The sequence below is a fragment of the Ochlerotatus camptorhynchus genome, unplaced genomic scaffold (genome assembly GCF_037179485.1).
Source record: "Ochlerotatus camptorhynchus isolate MF236.1 unplaced genomic scaffold, CSIRO-AGI_Acam_v1.1 ptg000204l, whole genome shotgun sequence".
NCBI classification, from domain to species: domain Eukaryota; kingdom Metazoa; phylum Arthropoda; class Insecta; order Diptera; family Culicidae; genus Ochlerotatus; species Ochlerotatus camptorhynchus.
The window spans coordinates 170829-192659 of NW_027040694.1; the positions used below are offsets into that span (position 1 = coordinate 170829).

The window sequence follows — 21831 nt, forward strand, 5'->3', positions numbered from 1 at the left end:
GAACTCTCTTCCACACGTTCTAAACTCTCACTAGAAGGCTGTGGAGCTCTTATATCGTTCGGTCATCGCGGTATTTGAAAAATTCGGAATAGAGACCATCTATTCCAGGAGACTTCCCGTTCTTCATGCTGTTGATGATCTGGTGCACCTCACTCAAGATAGGAGGGTTAGGAACGACACTTGTAGAATCTTCAGGCAGATTTCCAGGAATCATTGAGGGACCAGAGCTAATAAGTATCCACTCATCCAAACGAACCCTATTCGACCGAGGTTTGTTTTACTTATTGAAGCTTTTAAGATACCTGAAAGTGCGATTGATCCTTTCTCCGGCTGGGTACTGGTTAAGGTCTCGAAAGAACATCTCGATCTCTTTCTCTTCAAAGATTCTCAAAATTTTTCTATACTCTTCATTTGCCTCAGCGAGCTTATAAGTCCATTTTGGATTAAAAGATCGATTTGCCCAGAACAAGAGTTTCTTAACCTTGGCAAAGGCCAATCGGCAGACTCTATCCGGTGGAATGGGTGACGTTTTTGCCAATACAGCATATGCCTTGTATCTTCTCCTTTAAAAAATGCCAATTATCTTCCAAGCTGTTCTGTGATGAAATGGCTACCTCTTGCAGACCCAATATTTCATGAAATTTCTTCTGAACACCTGTATTCTTCAAAAGTGCTACATTTAGGTTCTTCCTAGGCATGCTGGATGCCTTGAATGATATAGTCCCTCAGTCATCAGGAGTGGTTGCATTAGTACGAGTCTCGATTATATCACGAATTAATAGCTGATGATCAGTTGAAACTGTACCTGGTCGAACACAGCACATCTTTCTCAAATATAGTTTGAAATTGAGATGAGTAAGTAAATGATCAACCTGACTTCTGGAAAATCCATTACCCCACGTCCACTTGAAGCTGTGCTGTGTTGATCGAACAGCCATGGAGTATAAACTCAAAAACAACCTCATCTGTTGACCCTTTTCATTGAACTGTTCGTGGCCTGCAAAACTCCCCATCAGGAGAGCTTCATTTTTCAAACGACTTAACATATATCATAAAGCTTTTTATATAGTTTAGAGCAACCTGAACAAGCTTATTTACATAGGAATAATATGTTTTAACTCCCTTTCAAAATGAAACCTGTTGTGATCAAATTGGGTTAAAATTGAGTTCGTATCAGGTATTTTAAGTGAGCCTTAAATGGTAGATCGAAATCGTATCCAATAATCATGAAATTTGGAAAAAAAACGTTGTTCAATGTGTAGGAAACCTAGAAAAAAATATAAAAACATGATTTTTAGAGGTTTTGTTCGGGGTGCGACGTGCAGTGTTGATGTCGTAAGTGTAAAATTTGTGTTGTTTCTCAGTAAGATACTTGAGAAGACGTTTGAATCCGTCCAAGATTACAGCCATGGCATTAACCTGAAAAGTGAAAACTTAAATTTCACGAAGTTCAAAAGTTCCGTGCGAAGAGCATGGAAATCGGAAGTGGTTATCACAATAAGGGGGACCTTTTTCTTCTTTGCATTAAGCCAGGAAAGTTTACTGGATTTTTTTCCAGGATGATGGATCATTCTCATCACCCGTGAGCATATCAAATCGATTGCTCAAATAAATTTCATCAGAAGGGGGATCAAGAGACTGCCGTTTTCTTTTGCGTTTAGGCGCCATGGCGGCAGTAAAACGTTTCTCCAAATTGACTTCCAAGCAGATTACTATAAGAATCCGAAGGATCGAGGAGGAAATTTCCAAGTCGATGTCCAAGCAGGATAACCTCGGGTAGGGTCCAAACAAGGATCGAAGAGGAATAAAAATCGAACAAGATAGAAAATTGGCAGGTACTATTGAGCACTTAGAGATGCTGTTTAAATGTGTTGTAGCTTTAGGTAGTAGTAGGGCAGTTCCACACAGATTCGCAAATCGTTTCGGATCGATGTTTTTAGAATTACTTGTTATTTTACACAGCTGTGTGTTATTGTACAACATGATATTTTACATATCTAGTTCCCTAGTTTTGTACACGATTAACACTTGAAAAGGGCTTACGCAAAAATGAAACACACCAATAGAAAAACATATATCTCATAAACGATTTGTTTGATCGAGATGGTGTCTTGCGCGAAGTTGCGGACTCGTATTGTACCTTTCAAGAAAAAATATACACTTTAAAAAATTATTTTATTATTTACAAAAAAAATCAAAAATATAAAAAAATAAAAGTAATCAAATTACATATTTTTTTATATTTGTAGTTTAGATAAAGTGCTACTCACTGACAATGTGTAGTTGCTGGGAAATTCATAAACAAAAAAAGTTATGAATTGTTGAAAAAAGCCTATTTTCCAAAATACTACCTACGGTTATCGAATATCTTTTATATGGTGTGATTATTAATTATATTTAGAAATTGTTACGGGAGCGGAGATGTTTCGGACTTTCCTACAGCGAACTCGTTGTACTGTGGTTGAGTATGGCTGTAGGAAAGTCCGAAAGTTCTATCGTTACCCTACCATGTCATTGTCAAGGAATGTCACTTTGGTCGCATTGATCCCTGCGGGAAAGTGCTGGCCCGTGTTGCCAACACGCCCCCACCCGTATTGCACGAAGTTCTTTCTGCTATACCCTAATCAGGCCTTTGTACATATAACACAGCAATCCGAGTCGCCGGTCGTTGACTAATGCCAGTAGAGGTTTGAACGTCTGCTTTACGAACACGTCCGTCCGGTCCAGGGTAAACTCGTACCACCTTTCCTCTTGTCCAACTGTTTCTCACGTTTTCCTGCACAATGACTACCAAATCGCCAACTCGCAGTGCCCTGGCTTCGCTGAACCACTTGGTTTGCCTCGAGATGACCGGTAAATACTCTTACCCACCGTGCCCAGAAGCGGTCTAACATCGCACGTGCCAGATTCCTGTTGGAGCGTTGCGGAAGCGCTACTGGTTGACTTACACCGGAAGAGCTCAGAAGTAAGAAGTGGTTTGGAGTCAACGCTTCCTGCTCCGAACTCTCCGGTGGCATGTACGTTAGCGGGCGAGTGTTCACCATGATTTCTGTCTCCGCCATCACCGTCGACAAAGTTTCTTGGTCAGGATTCCTGCATACTGGTAAATTTCTTAGAGCGACTTTCACGGAGCGTACAAGGCTTTCCCAGGCGCCTCCCATGTGCGGGGCATATGGAGGGTTAAACTTCCACTGCGTCTTAGCATTAGTGAAGGTTTCGGCGAGGGAGTTGTTGATGGCGCAGATCTCTTTCTGAAGTTCCCGACTTGCACCTTCAAAGTTTGTTCCTTGGTTCGTATATATTTCTAGTGGAGCTCCCCTACGCGCAATGAATCGCCGGATGGCCATCTTGCAGGACTCGGTGGAGAGACTCGATGCTACCTCCAGGTAGATCGCACGAACTGACAAACACGTAAAGAGTGCTATCCATCGCTTAGCATTACTGCGACCTATCCTCACCGTAATCGGGCCGAAGTAGTCCAACCCAACGAAAGAGAACGGCCGAACGTAAGGGGTTAATCGTATAGCAGGTAGGGGTCCCATCCGTGGTGTTTGAGGTTTCGTCTTATAGACTCTACACCAATTGCAGTGAGTGCTTACGTTCCGTACAAGCATTCTCAAGGCCTAAATGGAATACTTCTGTACGATCTCGTTCACCACAGTTTCTCCATTTGGCATGTCTGTATGTGCGATGATACCAGTCAGCTAGCAGGAAGGTCACATAGTTCGCTTTCGGCAGAATCACCGGAAATTTAACGTCGTCGGAAATCCAATCAGCTTCGCCCATGCGTCGTTCCATACGGATCAGTCCACCTTCGCCAATAACTGGAGATTTTCCATAAAGACGGCTGCTTTTCTTGATCGTTTGCTGATGATCTGGACGCTTCTTTTGGTTTCTCAGCAACATCGTAAACTCCTCCGGATATGCATCCAGCTGAACCAGTCTCCAAACAGTGAATTCTGCATTCCTCAGCTCCTCGCGACTTAACGTTGATGTAGAACAAGTCGGTTCATTCCGAGTTTTGCTAAGGCAATTCTTGTAAAATCGGCCCACGAATGCGATCGCTCGTAATAACCGTTCCCATTTTGAGAAACGCTTAAAGTCAATCACTTGTTCCACTTCTACATGGATCTGCACATTCGTCGGCCGCAGCTCCAACGGAGGATCAGCCAACGGAAGCTCACGTTAGGGCCAGTAGTCTTCATTCTCATAGAGAAAACCGGGCCCTTTGAACCAGCGGCTATTGGCTTCAATATTAGATCCAATACCCCACTTTGTAGCGTCATCTGCAACGGTACACTTCGTCGGAACCCATCTCCAGTCCTTGATGTCCGTAGTTTCCAGGATTTTACCGACTCTAAATGCCACACGCTGTGTACGGCGCCGTGGATCGGATCCCAGCCAAAACAGAACTGTCGTGGAATCGCTCCAGAGTACTTTGCGGTGAATCTTCAGTGTATGGTTAAAAATAACGGTTTTCAACAGGCGTGCTCCCATAACAGCGGCTTGTAGCTCCAACCGGGGGATAGATAACGGTTTGAGAGGGGCGCCTTTCGTTTTCGCAGAAACTAGGCAACAGCGAACGATCCCATGGTCTAACACTCGAAAGTACGCGCAGGCTGCATAAGCTGCTTCGCTAGCGTCGACAAAGATATGCAACTCCAGAGAATCGTACGCCTGAGGCCCGTAGCCGGGAAAGTAGCAACGGGGGATCTTCACCTCATTGAACTGCCGCAAAATCTGGATCCATGTTTTCCAACGACCGAACGTGTCTGCCGGGATGAATTCATCCCAGTCTACACCGGCTCTCCATAGATCTTGAAGTAACACCTTTCCATGAACGAGAACAACAGCCAGCAATCCCAGTGGTTCGAAGACGCTCATCACAAGACTCAGGGCTTCCCGTTTTGTCGGAATTGTATCACCAGTCATCAAAGGCTGGAGGTTTTCGCGCAACTGGATTGAAAATGAGAAGACATCCTCCGCCGGTTGCCACGCCATGCCTAATACACGCTCTGTACTGCTACATTTATCCATCACGAAACGTTTGCTTATTCCTTCGCTGCATGCGCTGATTCTATCGATGACATCTGACAAATTCGACAACCAATGTCGAATCTCGAATCCTCCCTTAGCGTGAATCGTCCTTACTTCATCCACCAACTGTACCGCTTCGTCGACTGTATCTACGCTGTCTAAATAATCGTCGACGTAGTGGTTTTCCTTCACCGCCTCAGCTGCTTTCGGGAACTCCTCTGCCAGTTCATCCGCATTCAAATTGTTAACAAACTGTAGTGAACACGGAGCAAGATCTGGTGGAACGCCTCCCGTATATTTCCACTGATGGCAACCTGTCTTTGCCGATATCGACTGAGTACCGCCGGAAGTGGAGTAAGCAGATCCGGTCCTTTTAAAAGAACGGAATTGAGGGACACACCTTGAACCTTCGAAGCTGCATCCCAAACTACGCGCACCTTTCCCGACTTCTTCGGGTTAACGACGACCCCTAAGGGCAAGTACCACACTTGCTTCGGATCCGTTGCTATATGGGCGTAGCCTTTCGCTTGATATGCCACGATCTGCTGCTTGACCTCAGAATACAGCTCTAGAGATTTCAGCAAACGCTTCTCCAGACAGTGTAGTCTGCTGTTGGGGAACTCTACTTGGTCATATTTCCATAAGAGCCCCGTCTGGAACCGTCCACTGGGAGTACGAACTGTAGTGGCTTCTAGAATTCTTCGAGCGCGTCGGTCGTCAGCAGAATCCAAAGCGTTTGGCGAGGATACTCCCGCGCCTTCGACCCGAAAAACATCTTTCACTAGGTCGTGAAGTAGCTGATCACAGGGTTGGCTACACATGTGAATAATGCGGCGAGATGTACGTTCGTTGGGACCTCGGTTCCGTCCGAATACCACCCAACCAATCCGAGTTTTCGTTGCTACTGGCTCATCGGATGGCATTCTAGGGAACTGCATGAATAATGTTTTGAAGATCAAATAAATTACCAGTAATTAAAAATTTCAACTTTAAACACTGAAATGTACGCAATTTTACAAGTTTTTTTTTATACTCTAAACATACTTTTAAATTTTGATGTATCGCAATTAACCTTAATCGAGTTCCTCTTAAAGAAGCTTTTATAGATAAGACTTGCATTTTTCATTTGGTATAAAAAAAAAACAGATTAATATTAAATCCCTTAAATTTGTCGAACCTCTTAACGGGATCCCTTTAAGAGCTTTGAGTGGGTTAGTTTAATTTAGGATTGGGCGATCTTGGATCGATCTTTGGAAAATCGATCTTTTTCATTCCGATTTCCGATTTTTCGGATCGATTCTTTGTCCACGAAAAGATCGAAAAAATCGATCCCTTCTTCCGACCTTTTCGATCTTAACGAGTCAAGGCCCAAACGCAATGTGGGTGGAAGCGGAACGGAAACGGAAAGTTTGACAGTTGTCAAAAATAACATCAAGGTGCCTAACCGAAGTCGATTTTGTTCTAACTAGTTTTCATTCCGAAAAGTAGGCTTACTCAGATCGGGCTTTTCCGCTGCCGCTGCCATTCCGTTTCCGCTGTTGTTGCGCTTGGACCTCACCCCATACTGCGTGGTAAATTAAACGAACACAACATTTGACGATTTTAACTACATCCCTCCTGTGCTGATTGCTCCTTACCGTCACGACAACATTTAATTGAATATTATAAAGGATATAATTTCTTGGGGTACCACGTAAACAAGATTATTGATGGTCCGAAAGTGAGGATAACAATAACAAACCAATACTTTTGGCTAGAGCGAAAGTGAGGATAGCAAACTAAGCACTTGAAAAAATAGCAATACTAAAGTGTGCGAGTTATAAACGTCATAATGGTCATAAGATCGATTCTTTTGTAACGATCGTGGATCGATTTTAGAGCCAAATATAAGATCGATCCGTCAAGATCGATCTTTCTCTGAAGGTCGCCCAATCCTAGTTTAATTCCTTTAAATTCCGTTATAATTGCTTATCTTTTGACAGATACGCGTATTTCGTCTACTACTTGCAGACTTCATCAGTGCCAAGTACTCAACACCACTGAAGAATCCATCTTTTATCTACGAGTTAAATACTAATCAATAGGTACTAAAAATCATCAGGTATCCACTGCCATGTCACAATTTACCTAAACAGGTACCTAAATTTAGTCTCCAACAGTTAGATGCATGCTACGATGTGCGGTTTTAGGTAGCATGCTAAAGAGTCTCGAGTATCCGTTTCCTTGATCTCTATTAAGGGGAGGTTTACTTGGATTTGGCTGAAAAACAGTTGAACTTTGGATTTTTTTTTTCAGGAGAATGAAAAGACATACGAACTTCCGGTTTCGATAATTATATTTGTCCACTATTCCTGAATACTTGGAAATTTTTGAAGGCAAAAAACAAAATGGCGGCTCGCGGGGGGGAGTGTCAGTCAGGTTTTGCTGCAGAACTTCGAGTGCACACCCTCTGGTGAACTGAAATGAAGTTTTTTTTTTATTGTGGTTAAAGTTGATAATATTCCCTATGGCTTATACCTAACTAGAACAAAATCCGACAAAAATTGACCAAATTATGGACATTTGAAAATTTAGTGCTTTTTTTACCCCTTTTTTTCTCACTTTGACCTTGCTTAAAAAATAGTAACTAACAATTTTTTTTTCATTTTAGGTATAAGCCATACAAAAAATAGTATCCTTCAAAGCGCAATTTTCCGATTGTAAATCGGATCATTTGTTCAAGCCCTATGCTCTAAGTTGTTATAAAAAATATGGTTTCGAGAAAAACGCGTTTAAAGTTTTTGGTGCGTCCCTCAGCGCGCATGACAAAGGTTCACTCAAAGCGCCATAACTCGCTAAATAGTTTCGGATCGTAAAATCCTTTTGGCCACATATTCTACACACTTGTAGCTTTCATTTTATGCAAAAAAAATCATTTTTTTTAAAAAATCCAAGTAAACCTCCCCTTAAGCAATGCTGATGGATTATGTTTAAATATTTCTAAACTTTCTGCTACGTCTAGTTTTCAAGGCGAAGATACACTCCGCAGGATATTAATGTTATCCTTTGTCAAATTGTGCCCCTTTTTAAAGATATGTTCTGCAACCTTGGATTTAAATTCGTTCATCCATCTCTTTGTTAGCCTTTGTTACCTCTGCGATGTGTTCCTGAAACCTTGTTTCCAAAGTCCTTTTCATCGGACCAATGTAGAGTAAGATATTTATTGAATCTTTTGATGATCCTAACAGTGATTTTAGCTGATTTGTCCTGCTGCTTAGTACTAAATCTAGGCCAAAACTTCTGAAGATTAATATTGAAAAAAATATAGCTAATTAAAGTTGGCTATGGAAAGAAACATAGAATGTTGAAACTTAGGAGTTATTTTCAACCCTATGTTTCATGAGGATTTTTTCAAAACTTTGGGTGCTCTATCCAATATAGAAGCCGGAATCAAACACCCTGTATATTTAGTTGCATCCACTTAAAAAAGCACATCTAAAGTTATCAGTCGTTTAATTACACTTAAATTTGACAAGCACATCTAAAGTTATCAGTCGCTAAATTACACTTAAATTTGACAACACTGTAAAAAAAACTTATCTTTGTATTGTATTTCATATTTTTTGCTTTTGTTGATTCAAACCGTAACATCTCAGGAACTACGCAAATTACTTTCAATTGTTAAGTGTTTCTTATGTGAAAAAGAATGGGTAACACGATGGTTTCGTCAAATGTCAATTTAAAATACACTAATTCTGAGAAACTTAATATAAATTAAAAATATTTGGCAACACTGTTCAGAAAAATCTTTCCAGACTTAGTTAAAAATCTTAGTTAATTTTCTAATGAAGCAGTAACTAATGCTTTATTTGATCCGCAGATATTTTCAAATGAAAGTAGTATTTTATTTAAAATCTCGAAAAGTATACAATGCTCCCGATCAGCTCAAAAATCTAAAAAAAATTAAAATTTGGTTTAAATAATCTGCTTTTCTAAATTTGGTCAAAATCGACAGAGGTTAATACACTTTTGCAATTTGTCTCGCTCACTTGGCGCGGATTGACCCACATTTAATATTGATTCAGTTGATAGCAGCATCTTAGATCAGCCACTTGCATCAGTGGCTTTGTTTGGCTAACGATCAGTTTCCATCATGCACATAATTGTTCAAACTGTTTGTGAAAGAATATTCCCACTTCGTATCCGTGTCATCGTTAGCATTGACATAAGTTATTTGAATGCGTGACATACGCCCACCCCCATCCACGAAGCTTTCCACCTCAGAAAAGTTATAATTAATACCGTTGAAGCATAAAATCGATCTCGCATTGAATAAATGGGTACTACAACACAATTGATACGAATGCCTTCTTCTTTTCATCCTACAGGTTGCCTTTTCGCCGAGACGCTATGCATCGAACATCTGGAATGGTGCTACGATGGTAGGTGTTACATTGCTTTGCATTACAAATTACGGATCCGTCACGGCACACAGCTTGATGGAACTTTATTTCATTTGTTGTACGTGATGAATTTACATTTTCATAGCATCACACACAAACACACAATTTCAATGGCCGTGGATCATGCCTTTGCAGGAAATTACATTTTTCCGCTGTGCGCAAAGTCCGTAGTAGAAACTTTCCTAATTGGTAATTTTCCTGCCCGTCGGCTGCTGTGCCGACCATCCAACGACGTATCGTTTCTATTTAATTGATAACGAAACCAACCTGGCCGCTAATGAGTAACTCGATTGTAACCTATTACATTGTTTTCGCAGATTTCTCATTCGGAAAATGTCTCCCGCAGTATGGGCTGGAACCGGAGGAGCTCTTTCGGGAAGCTTTGGACGAGGAACAGTCTCGGTTTTTGGCGGTCATGCTGGAGGATTTGCAGGGAGCCGGCCTGGGATGGGAACACCCCTTTACCCAGTGTCGCATGCAGGGAGCCCTTTTCGCGATGCGAACCAATTCCGAGATTCCACGCAGTCTCTGCGCAAATCTGGCACCCGATCCGGAAGTTCTTGACCCGCAAAGCCCTCTGGCCTTTGTTCGGTTTACCCCTCCCAATGATGAGTACGCCGACGAGGTGTACTATCCGCCCCTGAAGAAATCCCAAGTTCCTAACCCCCGTTCCACGATAAACGACAAACGCTTCTTCGTGTCGGCCAGGAAACCTACCAAAAAATCCTCTCCAGGACGTGAAATCTTCTCCGAGCCAGTAAATCCCCTGTATCCGAAAATTCGTCCTGTACCAATCGTGGAAACCATGGAACCCATCCCAATACCAATCATCGACCGTATACCGGAAGAGTCGGGAAGAAATCGGCACCATGATGACCGGAATCGTGCCGCGCTCCGACGACTTGTTGAACAGTTCGAATTCAGATACCCAGGCCCTCAAATCTACCCCAGTCCGGACGTGAGCGATTACCTGGATGATCAAGCCCCGAACGAAATCGAACGGTTCAACGTGCGCATCAAGCCGGAGGTTTCGTACAACGAGAAACGTGATCATTACATCTTCAACGATCAGAAAGCCGATGTCGACGAAGAGAAGGCACTGAAGAAGCTAGTCGAAAATCTGACTCCCATAGACACACCGGACTACACCTTTATCAATCAGAAAGCCTCCTCGTTCCGCGAATACGCCAACAAGCATCACATCCCGAAGATCTCCAACTTTGCCCCGGAAAATGTGAACAGCGTAGCGCACGAAAAGGACGTTTCCAAGCTGGACAAGTTCTACAACAAGAAGCCGCATCACCATCTGAACGATCTGAACGAAATCCCGGATACATTCCGAGAAGATGCCCAGTATGCTCCCTCGGAAGCTGGCCTCTACACCGAAGGAGGTTTCGTGTACGTTCCCAAGGCCGGTACCAACAAGGGTAAAACGGAAGCACGGGCCTTGCTGGACAATATCCTCGGATTTACCCGCCACGAGCGGTTGGACGTGAAGAAACCAGGACCACCGGCCGCTCCGCCTCCATCGTCACAAACACCGAACGAACTACCCAAGGAGGCACTACCCAGCGATTCGGCCGACGACGTAAACGCCAAAAAGCCCAAATCCAAGAAGGAACTGCACCTGCACATGGACGACGACCATGCACCACATTCGGTTGACACGGAGTACGCGTATGTCATTCTGAAGAATCCGTAAGTTTTGGTCAATTTTAGAAGGTGTTAGAAGATTTGAATGAGTATTATTTCGTTTACAGGATCGACAACTGGAAGGATGGAGCACGGATTGTGACTGCGTTGGCTGAAGTTTTGCACATGCAGGGATATTTCACGCATCCAAGGTGAGTAACGTTAAGAGCGACCCTATATGTCCCACCTACAACTTTTTCGCACCTCTTTCAGGGTTGACCGTCGCGAGGTGACGTTTCGCGTCGAGACCAACCCGGAGAAGAAGACCGCCGCGGACATTGCGAAGCAGATCAACAACGACACACGCGTCAAGAACAATCTACAGCGACGGTACGGAGTCCTGGTGACCCTGGCCGGAGTCGGAGACAAGACCAAGGACAGCGCAGATGGAGTTTCGTCGGAACGGCGCATCGAGGAGGGTCCCGATGTAACGCACGTGATGGCATTTATGTTTGCAGGTGAGCTCGCGTGCGATTGCAGCGATCATATGCGAATCGATCGATTGGTAAAGTGTGGGACGTTCTTCCCTTTCAGGAGCTGGTGCCGCGGCAATCATCGTGATCGTGATTACCTTATTTCTTATCAAGAAGCACGATAAAAAGAAGGACAAACTAGGTGGACTGCAGGCCGGGCTCTCCGGGGCGGACAGCTGCAGCAAGGACTACCAGGATCTGTGCCGGGCCAGGATGGCCGGCAAGACCGGAAGCACCGAATCCCCGGGTGGACGCATAACTTCGCTCGCGAAGGAAGCCGAGCGGCCACCGTCGTCCCGGTCCAGTACGTCTTCTTGGTAGGTTTGGGTTGGAGTTATGCCGGGAAATTTTCTTGTTTACAAATGAAGGAGGAAGACCATGATGCATTAAGGAAACTACCAGTTTTCACGAAATTCTGATAACCACTATATTGTTTTGCTATGGAATGACTGCATGTTATTCATGCGAAATGCAGAAAAAATTAAAAATCCCGTTTCGTCGCGTTTTTCCCATTCCTTTAATGTATTGCTTTTCCCAGATTTATTGTATGTTTTGAACATTACCCTTAGGAGTTTCTATATGAACTTCTTCACGAAGAAAAATCTACTTCTCGAACTTCTCGTTTAAATCTCATATGACATGTAGCAAAATTCTATTTGACCTTTTAAAAGGGCCCGTTCATAGCGTTTAAAAACTCCAATAGACTTCTGAACCGTTCTTAGGTGATAGTAAGTGAGATTTTCAAAATTATCCTGAGGTTTCCTGAATTAAGTTCTCTGAAATTTCTGAAAGTTTTTCAAAACTCTCAAGTTCTCTGAGCATCTAGCTTCAAGTTCTCCTGAATTTCTTTGAACATCCATAAATTTGTTTGAGGGTTCCTCCAGCTCCTCTGAGAGTGTTTGACCTTCTCTAAGATTTCCAAAGCTTCTCTGCACAGTTCGAAAAAGTAGTGTAAATTTCTGTTACTATGATGCACATAAATGGAGCGTCACATATCATACAAATTCACATTACAGATCGTGTAAATTTATGAGTCATTTAATGAAATATTCTAAATATTGTATGCAACCATCCATCTTTGTAAGCAATATTTCTTGCAAGTTGCTAGTTTACGTTAAAAGGAAGTTTACATGCTTCAATTTTAGCATGCATGGATATTTACATCACCCTTAAAATTCATAATTTTTTGGTGTGTGCCTTAATTAAACTTGAATTGTTATTTTGCCTAACGAGATTTACAATGAGACTTCCCAAAATTTGCTTCTAAAACTAATTCGGGATTCTTCCTAGATGTTTCCAGAATTTCCTCTAAGAAGTTTGTAGGAACTTTTGTTGGAGCATTTCTTGATAGTTTCTTCATGTTTTCACTGGATTTTCTTTAACGAATTCCTCGTTTTTGACGCTTTGTTATGACTGTTCTTAATTTGGTGTTCTTGAAGCACTTCCTTACCTTACCTTACCAATCAGGCTAAGGCCTTGTTGTCCTCTGCTGTCCGAAGAAGTCGTCTCCACTCAACTCGATCCATGGCCACACTTCGCCAGTCTCGTAGTCTGCGAAGGATCCGCAGGTCACCTTCTACTTGGTCGATCCACCTTGTCCGCTGTGCATCTCTTCTTCTTGTTCCTGTTGGGTCGCTTTCTGGAACCATTTTCACTGGGTCGTCGTGCGGCATTCTTACGACGTGCCCAGCCCACCGTAGTCACCCAATTTTTGCAATGTGGATGGTTCTCCCAGCAGCTGGTGCAATTCGTGGTTCATTCGCCTCCACCACGTTCCGTCATCCATCTGCACTCCACCGTAGATGGTACGCAACACCTTCCGTTCGAAAACACCAAGGGTGCGTTGGTCCTTCACAGCATAGTCCAGGTCTCGTGGCCGTAGAGGACCAGTTTATTCAACCGGACCGTCCTCCGGAGTCCAAAGTAGGCACGATTCCCTGCCATAATGCGTCTTTGAATTTCTCTGCTGGTATCATTTTCGGCGGTCACCAGTGCTCCCAAATACATGAACTCATCGACCACCTCGATTTCGTCACCGTCAATCTGAACTCGGGGTGGGAGGCTAACATTGTCTTCCCTAGAACCTCTTCCTTTTATGTATTTTGTCTTTGATGCGTTGATGGCAAGTCCAATCCACCTAGCTTCAGCCTTCAGTCTGATGTACGTTTCCGCCATCGTCTCAAAGTTCCGTGCCATGATGTCAATGTCATCGGCGAAACCAAGAAGCTGGATGGGCTTCCTGAAGATCGTGCCACTCGTGTCTATCCCAGCTCTTCTGATCACACCTTCTAACGCGATGTTGAATAGAAGGCACGAAAGTTCATCACCTTACCGTAACCTCCTTCGAGATTCATAGGGACTCGATAGTGTCCCCGATACTCCAACAACGCACATCACTCGATCCATCGTCACCTTGACTAATCGCGTCAGTTTATCCGGAAATCCACACTTTGTGCGGAAATGAAGCACTTCCACTGTTATTGATATGCTAATGTTTCCAGAATTTCCACCTAGAAGCTCCTAGCAACTTTTGAGGGAGCTTTTATTTGAAGTTGCTTCGAGTTTCCACTGGATTTTCTTTAACGAATTCACGAGTGCCTTCTACTTTTTCCTGACTTTTGACGTTTTGTTTTGCCTGCTCTAAATTAAGTATTCCCGAAGCACGTCCACAGTTATTCATTGAGAGCTTTCTGTGCTAACCGATGCACAGACTTATGTGTTTTGTAGCAAGCAAAATGTCCAGGGAAATCGATAAATTTTAAAACCCAAAGGAATTCTAGACTGGAACTAAGTTGGCCTCACGTGTACCTCGAAATTTGCATGCAATATTGACGAAGAAGATAGTCCACGGAGGAGAGGGGAGTCTATCTCTCAAAAACTAACTATGTAGTTTATGGACACGCCTCTGTAATTCATTGAGCATATGGAACACTACCCAAAGAAGTGCTCTGAATTTCAGGGATTTTTTCCGAAATGTTCCACAGAATTTTCTGAGCTTCTCGTAAAATCTCTCTAGGCTACCATTTGACATTTTTTAGAAGTCCTTCCAAAGTGTGATAGACGTACATATCTCAGGCTTCTCTACGACATTCTGGGATGGAAGAAAGTCCTAGAATTTGCATTTTTTGGATCTTAGAACTCAGTCCTCTTTCGGCATTCTGACAGTTTCTTGAAGTTTTGAACCTTGATTAGACTTGATTCAGACCTTATGGTAACGATTTCTCCAGAAAATTTGGCAGAAAGTTACTGCTTCGCTTGGCATAATGCATTTGACATACAGTCGTTTGACATAACTTATGCATTTTAAAAAATGGACTTAATTCGGAAGGCGATGAAAAAAAAACAAAAGGTAATCCAATGGAACAAATTTTCCTTAAATCCTACGTTTGCTAAGCCTTCTACAAAAATGCTTCGACGTACTGCTGGGCGGCCTATCAGTAGTTGACCGGAACCTTAGTCGATGAAAAGATGGATATCGGCATGTTCTTCAGCTCTTTCGTGGCCTTGGCGATCAGCTGCTGCTCTGCTTTGGCCACAAAATTATTGGAATAGATCCTCCATTTGAGGTTCGCCCAACAAGTTTTTATCGGTTGCAGCTGGGGAACGTTGGGAGGGTTGACGGTCTTAGGCACAAGGTTTATCTTCAGCCGGACCATCTCCTTTAGTGCTCTCTTGGCATAATGGACTGAGCCAGGTCCAGCCAAAATACCACATACTCCTTCGCGTGATACTTCTTGATGAAGGCGGTAACTTCCGGCAGGCACTTCGTACTGTATCGCTCCCCGTTCACCGCAATCCCCTAAGGAATGTGGCTTGGACATTCCCTTCTCGCTGATCGTCAGCCACAGAAGGACCTTCTTCGAGAACTTGGCGTGGGAGATATATTTGACGTCATCGTTTACCTCCTTGGAGGGGGACGAAAAGTATACGGTCCCCTGCCAGTCATTGCCGTCCAGCGACAAGTAGGTCTCGTCATCCATTACGACCACGGTGTCGCGCTTCGCCGGAAAGATGTTTTTCACCAGCACCTTCAGTCGCTTTTTCTGGGTGATTGCCTGCTGCTCAGACATGGCCGGCCTCGACGGACGCTTCCGGTACTTATTCACCGTTTGGCCAGCCCAAGGCGCGGAACGATGAGGCCACTTTGCCCTAGGTCTTCCTCTTCAGCATCTGCTGCACTTTAAGGTCACGCAGCACCGTCGGGTGTCCGAAACCAGGCTTCCGTTCGAAGCTCTCGCCTTTTTCCAGAAGGGAGAGGATGTTGTAAATGCCGGATCGGCTATATCCGGTGGAAACGGATGTCCAACTTCTACGCTCCGGGCTGGAGCTTGCAGTACGAACAAACCATCGAGCGTAGTTGCTTGACTGTTTTCGCCATGGCTGCTGCAAATCAACTGTCATTTTTTTTTTTCTGTACACAACAGGGTTGCTATGATTGCCGATGCATAGGTGGATTCACCGGCAGGTGGAAGGGTAATCGCAAGAAAAATCGCTAAAATCAGTCCATTTTTTTAATGCATACGTTACAGCCGTTTGGCATAAAGTCGTTGGTCATAACAATCGTTTCGCACAATGCCGTAAGAAAGTTGTTTTTTAGTACTTTAACTATTTTGTTTGTATTACTTCATGCGTGAATCGTTAATCGTTAAACATATTTGAAGATGCTAAGTGTCTAATAAAAGACTTAAAGTGGTAATTTTATACGATAGATGAGGAGATGAAAGTATAGAATTGATAGTTACGTTAAAATACGGCAGTGTAAAAATTGTACATAGATAGTAGAAAACGAGCAAGGGCAACTTTGAGGAAGGTACGAATCGGGTTAATCATCTCTCTTTACCAAAGTCCCCAGTTGGAGAGAGATGCCTCTCTTCAGATAACGACTTGAGTGCGGTACAATCGATAGAACTGTTTCCACACATCGAATGTACATGAGCAAATCGGCGATCATCTCTTTTTGCCGGTGGTGGCAGTCATTCTGGGAAATATTCTGCTCAAAATCAGTTTATTAATATAATCGATTCATCCCCAATGTCGCGCAGTATATATTTGGATTGTTGCAAAGGAACGGATTTTCAAAATCATTATGTTTATTTATTTTTTCAAAAACCCGGTGTGATTTGGGCGTAATTGCATTTGTAAACAAACACGTCACTCACCGATTTCTTGCGAATAAAAGCTCAATCTCGAACACAAATAATGATTCCTCTATCATTGGGTATAGTTTGTTTATGAGATTGAGCATTTATTCGCGAGAAATCAGTAATTGATATATTTGTTAACAAAAGCAATTACGCCCAAATCTCAAATCACGCCGGAAATGTCATTACAATCGACTGATCGGTTAACAGCTTCAAGCACCATATTAGCTTACCAAGCGTATTAAGTACTAAACGACTATTTTGACAAATGACCATTATGCCAAACGGGGTAGACCCGGTAGAAATCCCCTGTTTACAAAACAATTTTCCAGCTAACCTCCAGCACTGATTGAAACGCTTGCAACCCTTTCCAGGAGCGAGGAACCCGCGCTAACGAACATGGACATCTCTACCGGCCATATGGTTCTGTCGTACATGGAGGACCATCTGAGGAACAAGGGAAGACTTCAGCGCGAGTGGGAAGCACTGTGCCGGTACGAAGCGGAACCGAGCGCTCGCGATGCGGCTCTGCAGACTCAGTGTGCTCCGTTGAATCGGCCGGGAGCTCCGCTGCCGTACGACCACTCGCGAGTGGTGCTGAACCATCTGGCCAACGCGGAAGGAATGGACTACATCAACGCTTCAACGATTGTAAGTCGAATCCGACGGGGACGGAGAGGGGTCCCTAGAATGATACAGTTCTTTCCCTTTCAGACGGATCATGATCCTCGGGCACCGGCATACGTAGCGGCCCAGGGTCCGATGCAGTCCACGCTGGCACACTTCTGGCAGATGGTGTGGGAACAGGGAGCCGTCGTGTTGGTGGCTCTCTGTCGACTGCAGGAGAACGGCGAAGCGGCATGTGCTCGCTACTGGCCAGAGGAAGGAGCCGAGGTGTACCACATCTACGAGGTCCATCTGGTCAGCGAACACATCTGGTGCGACGATTACCTGGTGCGATCGTTCTATCTGAAGAACCTCCGGACCGGTGAGACTCGAACCGTGACGCAGTTCCACTTCCTGTCGTGGCCTCAGGGTGGAGTACCAACCTCGGCCAAGGCACTGCTGGACTTCCGGCGGAAGGTGAACAAGTCCTACCGGGGACGATCGTGCCCGATCGTCGTTCACAGCAGGTTAGTTCATGGGTTTTGGGTTGTGCGAAAGCTTGAATGCTCTAATGTGCTTATTTGTGCGTAGTAATGGATCCGGTCGCACGGGAGCATACATCCTGCTGGATCTGGTGCTCGGCCGGATGAACAAGGGCGCCCGGGAGATCGACATAGCGGCCACGTTGGAGCACTTGCGTGATCAACGGGCGGGCCTGGTGGCCACGAGGCAGCAGTTTGAGTTTGTGTTGATGGCCGTTGCCGAGGAGGTTCATGCAATACTGAAGGCTTTGCCGCAGAATTCCAATGCCAGTGGCGAGAAGCGACCCAGCGATCCAACGACGACGACGACGACGACGACGACAACGACGGCGGCAACAACGACGGCAGCGGCGACGACAGCGGCGGGGGAAAAGGACCAAGCGGCCACGGCAACGGTAGCGGCGCCAAGTGGTGCTAAGGAACCGGAGGACACAGAGGCAAAGAAAAAGGACAGCAAACCGGCGGAAAAGTAAACAATAGATGAAGTCAGAGCAGGGAGTTTTTAAGGTTTTTTATATTTTCGTTTGTTTTAGAGGTTAGGATGAAATGTGGATGATCTATGAAATTTTTCCGTTGTTTGAGGTTCGGTTTTTGCCCCCCAAAAACACGTTGCTCAAAGAGAAGAAGTATCTTACGGTTTGCGTTTGATCATTTGACGATTGAATTTTAGTTCGAATTCATTGCTTTCATGATCAAAGTATTTTGCCTTAGCACAATTGTTTTTGTTTATAAATGAAATTGTTTGAGTGCAATTTGATTTGACAGAACCTGAATCACACGATACTGGAAAACCAATGCAAACGTCTTAGGGAATTTTGAATGACACAAGATGAAAACCAAAACAAATTATATGACATAACCGTTATTTAATCGATCCTTATAAGAGTAATGGAACCAAAAAAAAATCTTGAAAAAAATAATTATTATCTGTCAATTTTGCTGACTAGTAATAGGAAATGAATTGACAACGCATCCTACACTAAAAAAACACAAATTTCAATGAAAAGGGGCGTGCTTTTCCTCGCTCAGTTTCCAGGAAAAGCCCGCCGCTCAGTATTCAAAGTTTTTTCAAGCATCTATTGGGAAACATTTATATATAAAAAAATAAACAAACAACTTACTCAACATCACATGAGGCCGTCAACCGTTCCGATCAAGATCCGCCGCCAGCCAGCGCACGCGGACGGTTGGACGTGCGATCCGGGGATGATCCGACCGCCCTGAAAAACAAAACAAAAACAACCAATCGTAAAACGTGTGTGTGTAGACAAATATGAGTAGACGAATGGAAACAAAATAAGATATCATTATTGAATTATTTCTATAAACTATCATACGAGACAGTAATAACAGCAAACACAACAAACAAACAAAAACTCATACATATAAACAAATAGCGCAAACAACACAACTCTGACATCTAACCACATACCAAGTTCACATATGTACCTCTAAAGAGAAACTTTTTTAAGACAAAGATGAATTTTAATCGACGTTAGAAATGAAGATAACCGAATTGAAAAGTATATATTTTGAAGCGTGGAGCGGACGAAGGAGCAGCAGAAAGTAAGTTGACGTTATGAAGTTTGTAGAAAATCAATCGCTCGAATGACAGATCAGATGCAACCGGTACACATCATCCAAAACACACACACCTAGCAGGCTATGAGAAAACAGCGCAAGCAAACAAATACATAAACAAACGAGTACAGAGTGCCATCTGGTGGCATATTAGTTGAATTAACGTTGGTGCAGCTATTAGATAGATTAATAGGGGGACATTTTGGCACTTTGGACTGGAGAGCCCTCCGGGCAGAGTCAAGTGGAAGATTTGAAAATATATATTTTTTGATTCCTTATTGGATTTGACAACGTAAGGAAAAGAGAAGACTTCACACGGACACTTATTTTGAGTACTAGTCACGGCAAAAATCATGCGATTGTTCGATGAAAATGATGAACATGGTAGCATTAAGTAGCTTTTAAAAGTATAGAAATGGCTCTTCACGCATTTCCTAAATATTATACCTAAAGGCAAACAGAAAAAAAAATCTAGACTTGTAAGACACCGTAAACATACAGCAAATGGTACATTTTCGCACGTCTCCAACAGCAAGGTGTATTTATGAATTATTGAATATCGCTAACAAACAAAAAAGTATAATGTAAACATGCACACAAACATAAACAAATATATATTGGCTCACCCGTTCCTGTCAACGTACTCTAAACTATCCAGCCAGTTTAGGTTCGTTGACAGGAGAAATCATAAAAAAAAACAAAAGAACTTTTTAGCTGTTTTCCCTTTCAAAGAATAAACGACGTTCACCGCGAGTGGAGGCAAATTTTCGCCGTATTCCTCCCTGTTTGTTTACATTTTCTAATTTCGGGGGCCATACCGAAAGCATAGATACCATTTTTTCCCCATTGAACAAACCTACGCTGGCGACAAAATTTGCCTCCCGCTCGTCCGGTTGAGCGAGAGACGCAGCAGGAGCTAGACTTGATTATTGAATATTAAAAGAAAAGAATGACAAACATCCAATCGAGGCAACTATTTATTTACATTTGAACTGTCAAACGAGTTATGCAGAGACTGATGTCTATATATACTTTTTACTACACCAGTTTGATTTTTGCTACTAGACTTTTGTCCCACTACTTCTGGTTCCGGGAGCCGATACTTTAACAATTGAATTTGTTTTGGAAAAATATCTGTCCTTTGATTCTTCTGGAGCAAAAACTTCACAAAGAAGCAGATCTAACCTATCCGACAAACACTATAAGGAAGGAACCTTACAAAATATTCAATGTCATAAAGTTTTTAAAACTAAATGATGCATCAAACTTTTTAATTCCTTATTCCTAACGTTGTAGACGTATTACATATATATATATATACAATACAGAGAGTCATATACATAAACAAAAGAAAAGAAAACGAGTATATACAAAGTTATCCTTAAAACAATACAGAATCACAAAATGGGGCTTATTATTATACATTAATCATTGTTTAATCTTAGCAACTTATCACAATCAGTTGACGGAGAAACATTTGTTGTTTAGGTAGAATATCGCACTGATGGCGCGGGCAGCAACGGCAACCGAAGCTGTCAAACGTGCACATTCGATTGCTGGCATCCCTCCCGGGCCGTCAGTGCGGTTTGTTGTGAGAAGAGAAGCATTGAAGGTGTTGAACAAAATTCAAACAAATACAACCTAATCCTTTAGGACAAAGAACAAAAAAAAACTTATAGACATTATATATTCTGCGGTAGACGCGGAAAGCAAAGATAAATATTCATATATTCTTGTGTATAAATGTCCACACACAATAGAGCATAATAATCTTATCGGAAAAACAGCAGAAGAAGCGCAGTGCCGACGCCGAAGCAAAGTGTATATCAGCTAGTCTCGAACGGATAAGTGTGCAAAAATGTGCTTGTAAAAATTGGAATCAGTACGAACTTTATGTAGCATTCAGATGATAAAATTCAAAATCTTAACGATTCGAACAATGAATAAAGAACACGAAAAGAGAAACACTTAAATTACGTTTTTTAAACATTCAGTCCCCCCCACAACATATTTTCAACACTCACATCTCAGTGAAACCATCAACAATGAAACGAAACAAAACCGACGACAACCAATGGCAACGCAACAAAGGATAAATGATAGAAAAACTAACGGAAAACGGAATCGAACGACATGCACATGGAGAAATCATTCATATACATACATATTTATCGCGTGGATACCACACTCTTTAAAAAAAATACAATGTTTCCAACCAAACACTAATCACCAGAGAAGATAAAAAAAAACAGAAGCCACCCACAGAAACAAAAATTAAAAAGAGAAGTTCAAATGCCACCATGAATAATTGACTAAT

General features: G+C 42.9%; 1 protein-coding gene across 2 annotated transcripts in view; it reads left to right on the plus strand.

Moving 5' to 3' along the window:
• The window catches only part of IA-2 (tyrosine phosphatase IA-2), a 126061-nt gene extending 104574 nt beyond the window's left edge, over positions 1 to 21487 (plus strand). The window contains exons 3-10 of one of the 2 annotated variants that reach the window (XM_065224072.1): positions 9405 to 9458; positions 9797 to 11177; positions 11240 to 11323; positions 11385 to 11629; positions 11706 to 11961; positions 17160 to 17436; positions 17500 to 17918; positions 17983 to 21487. In XM_065224072.1, the coding sequence (XP_065080144.1) occupies positions 9405 to 9458; positions 9797 to 11177; positions 11240 to 11323; positions 11385 to 11629; positions 11706 to 11961; positions 17160 to 17436; positions 17500 to 17918; positions 17983 to 18406 (3140 nt within the window). In that variant the 3' untranslated portion in view covers positions 18407 to 21487. The remainder of the gene's footprint in view (positions 1 to 9404; positions 9459 to 9796; positions 11178 to 11239; positions 11324 to 11384; positions 11630 to 11705; positions 11962 to 17159; positions 17437 to 17499; positions 17919 to 17982) is intronic. The other variant, XM_065224073.1, reaches the window with a different exon arrangement.
• Positions 21488 to 21831: the final 344 nt, after the last annotated feature.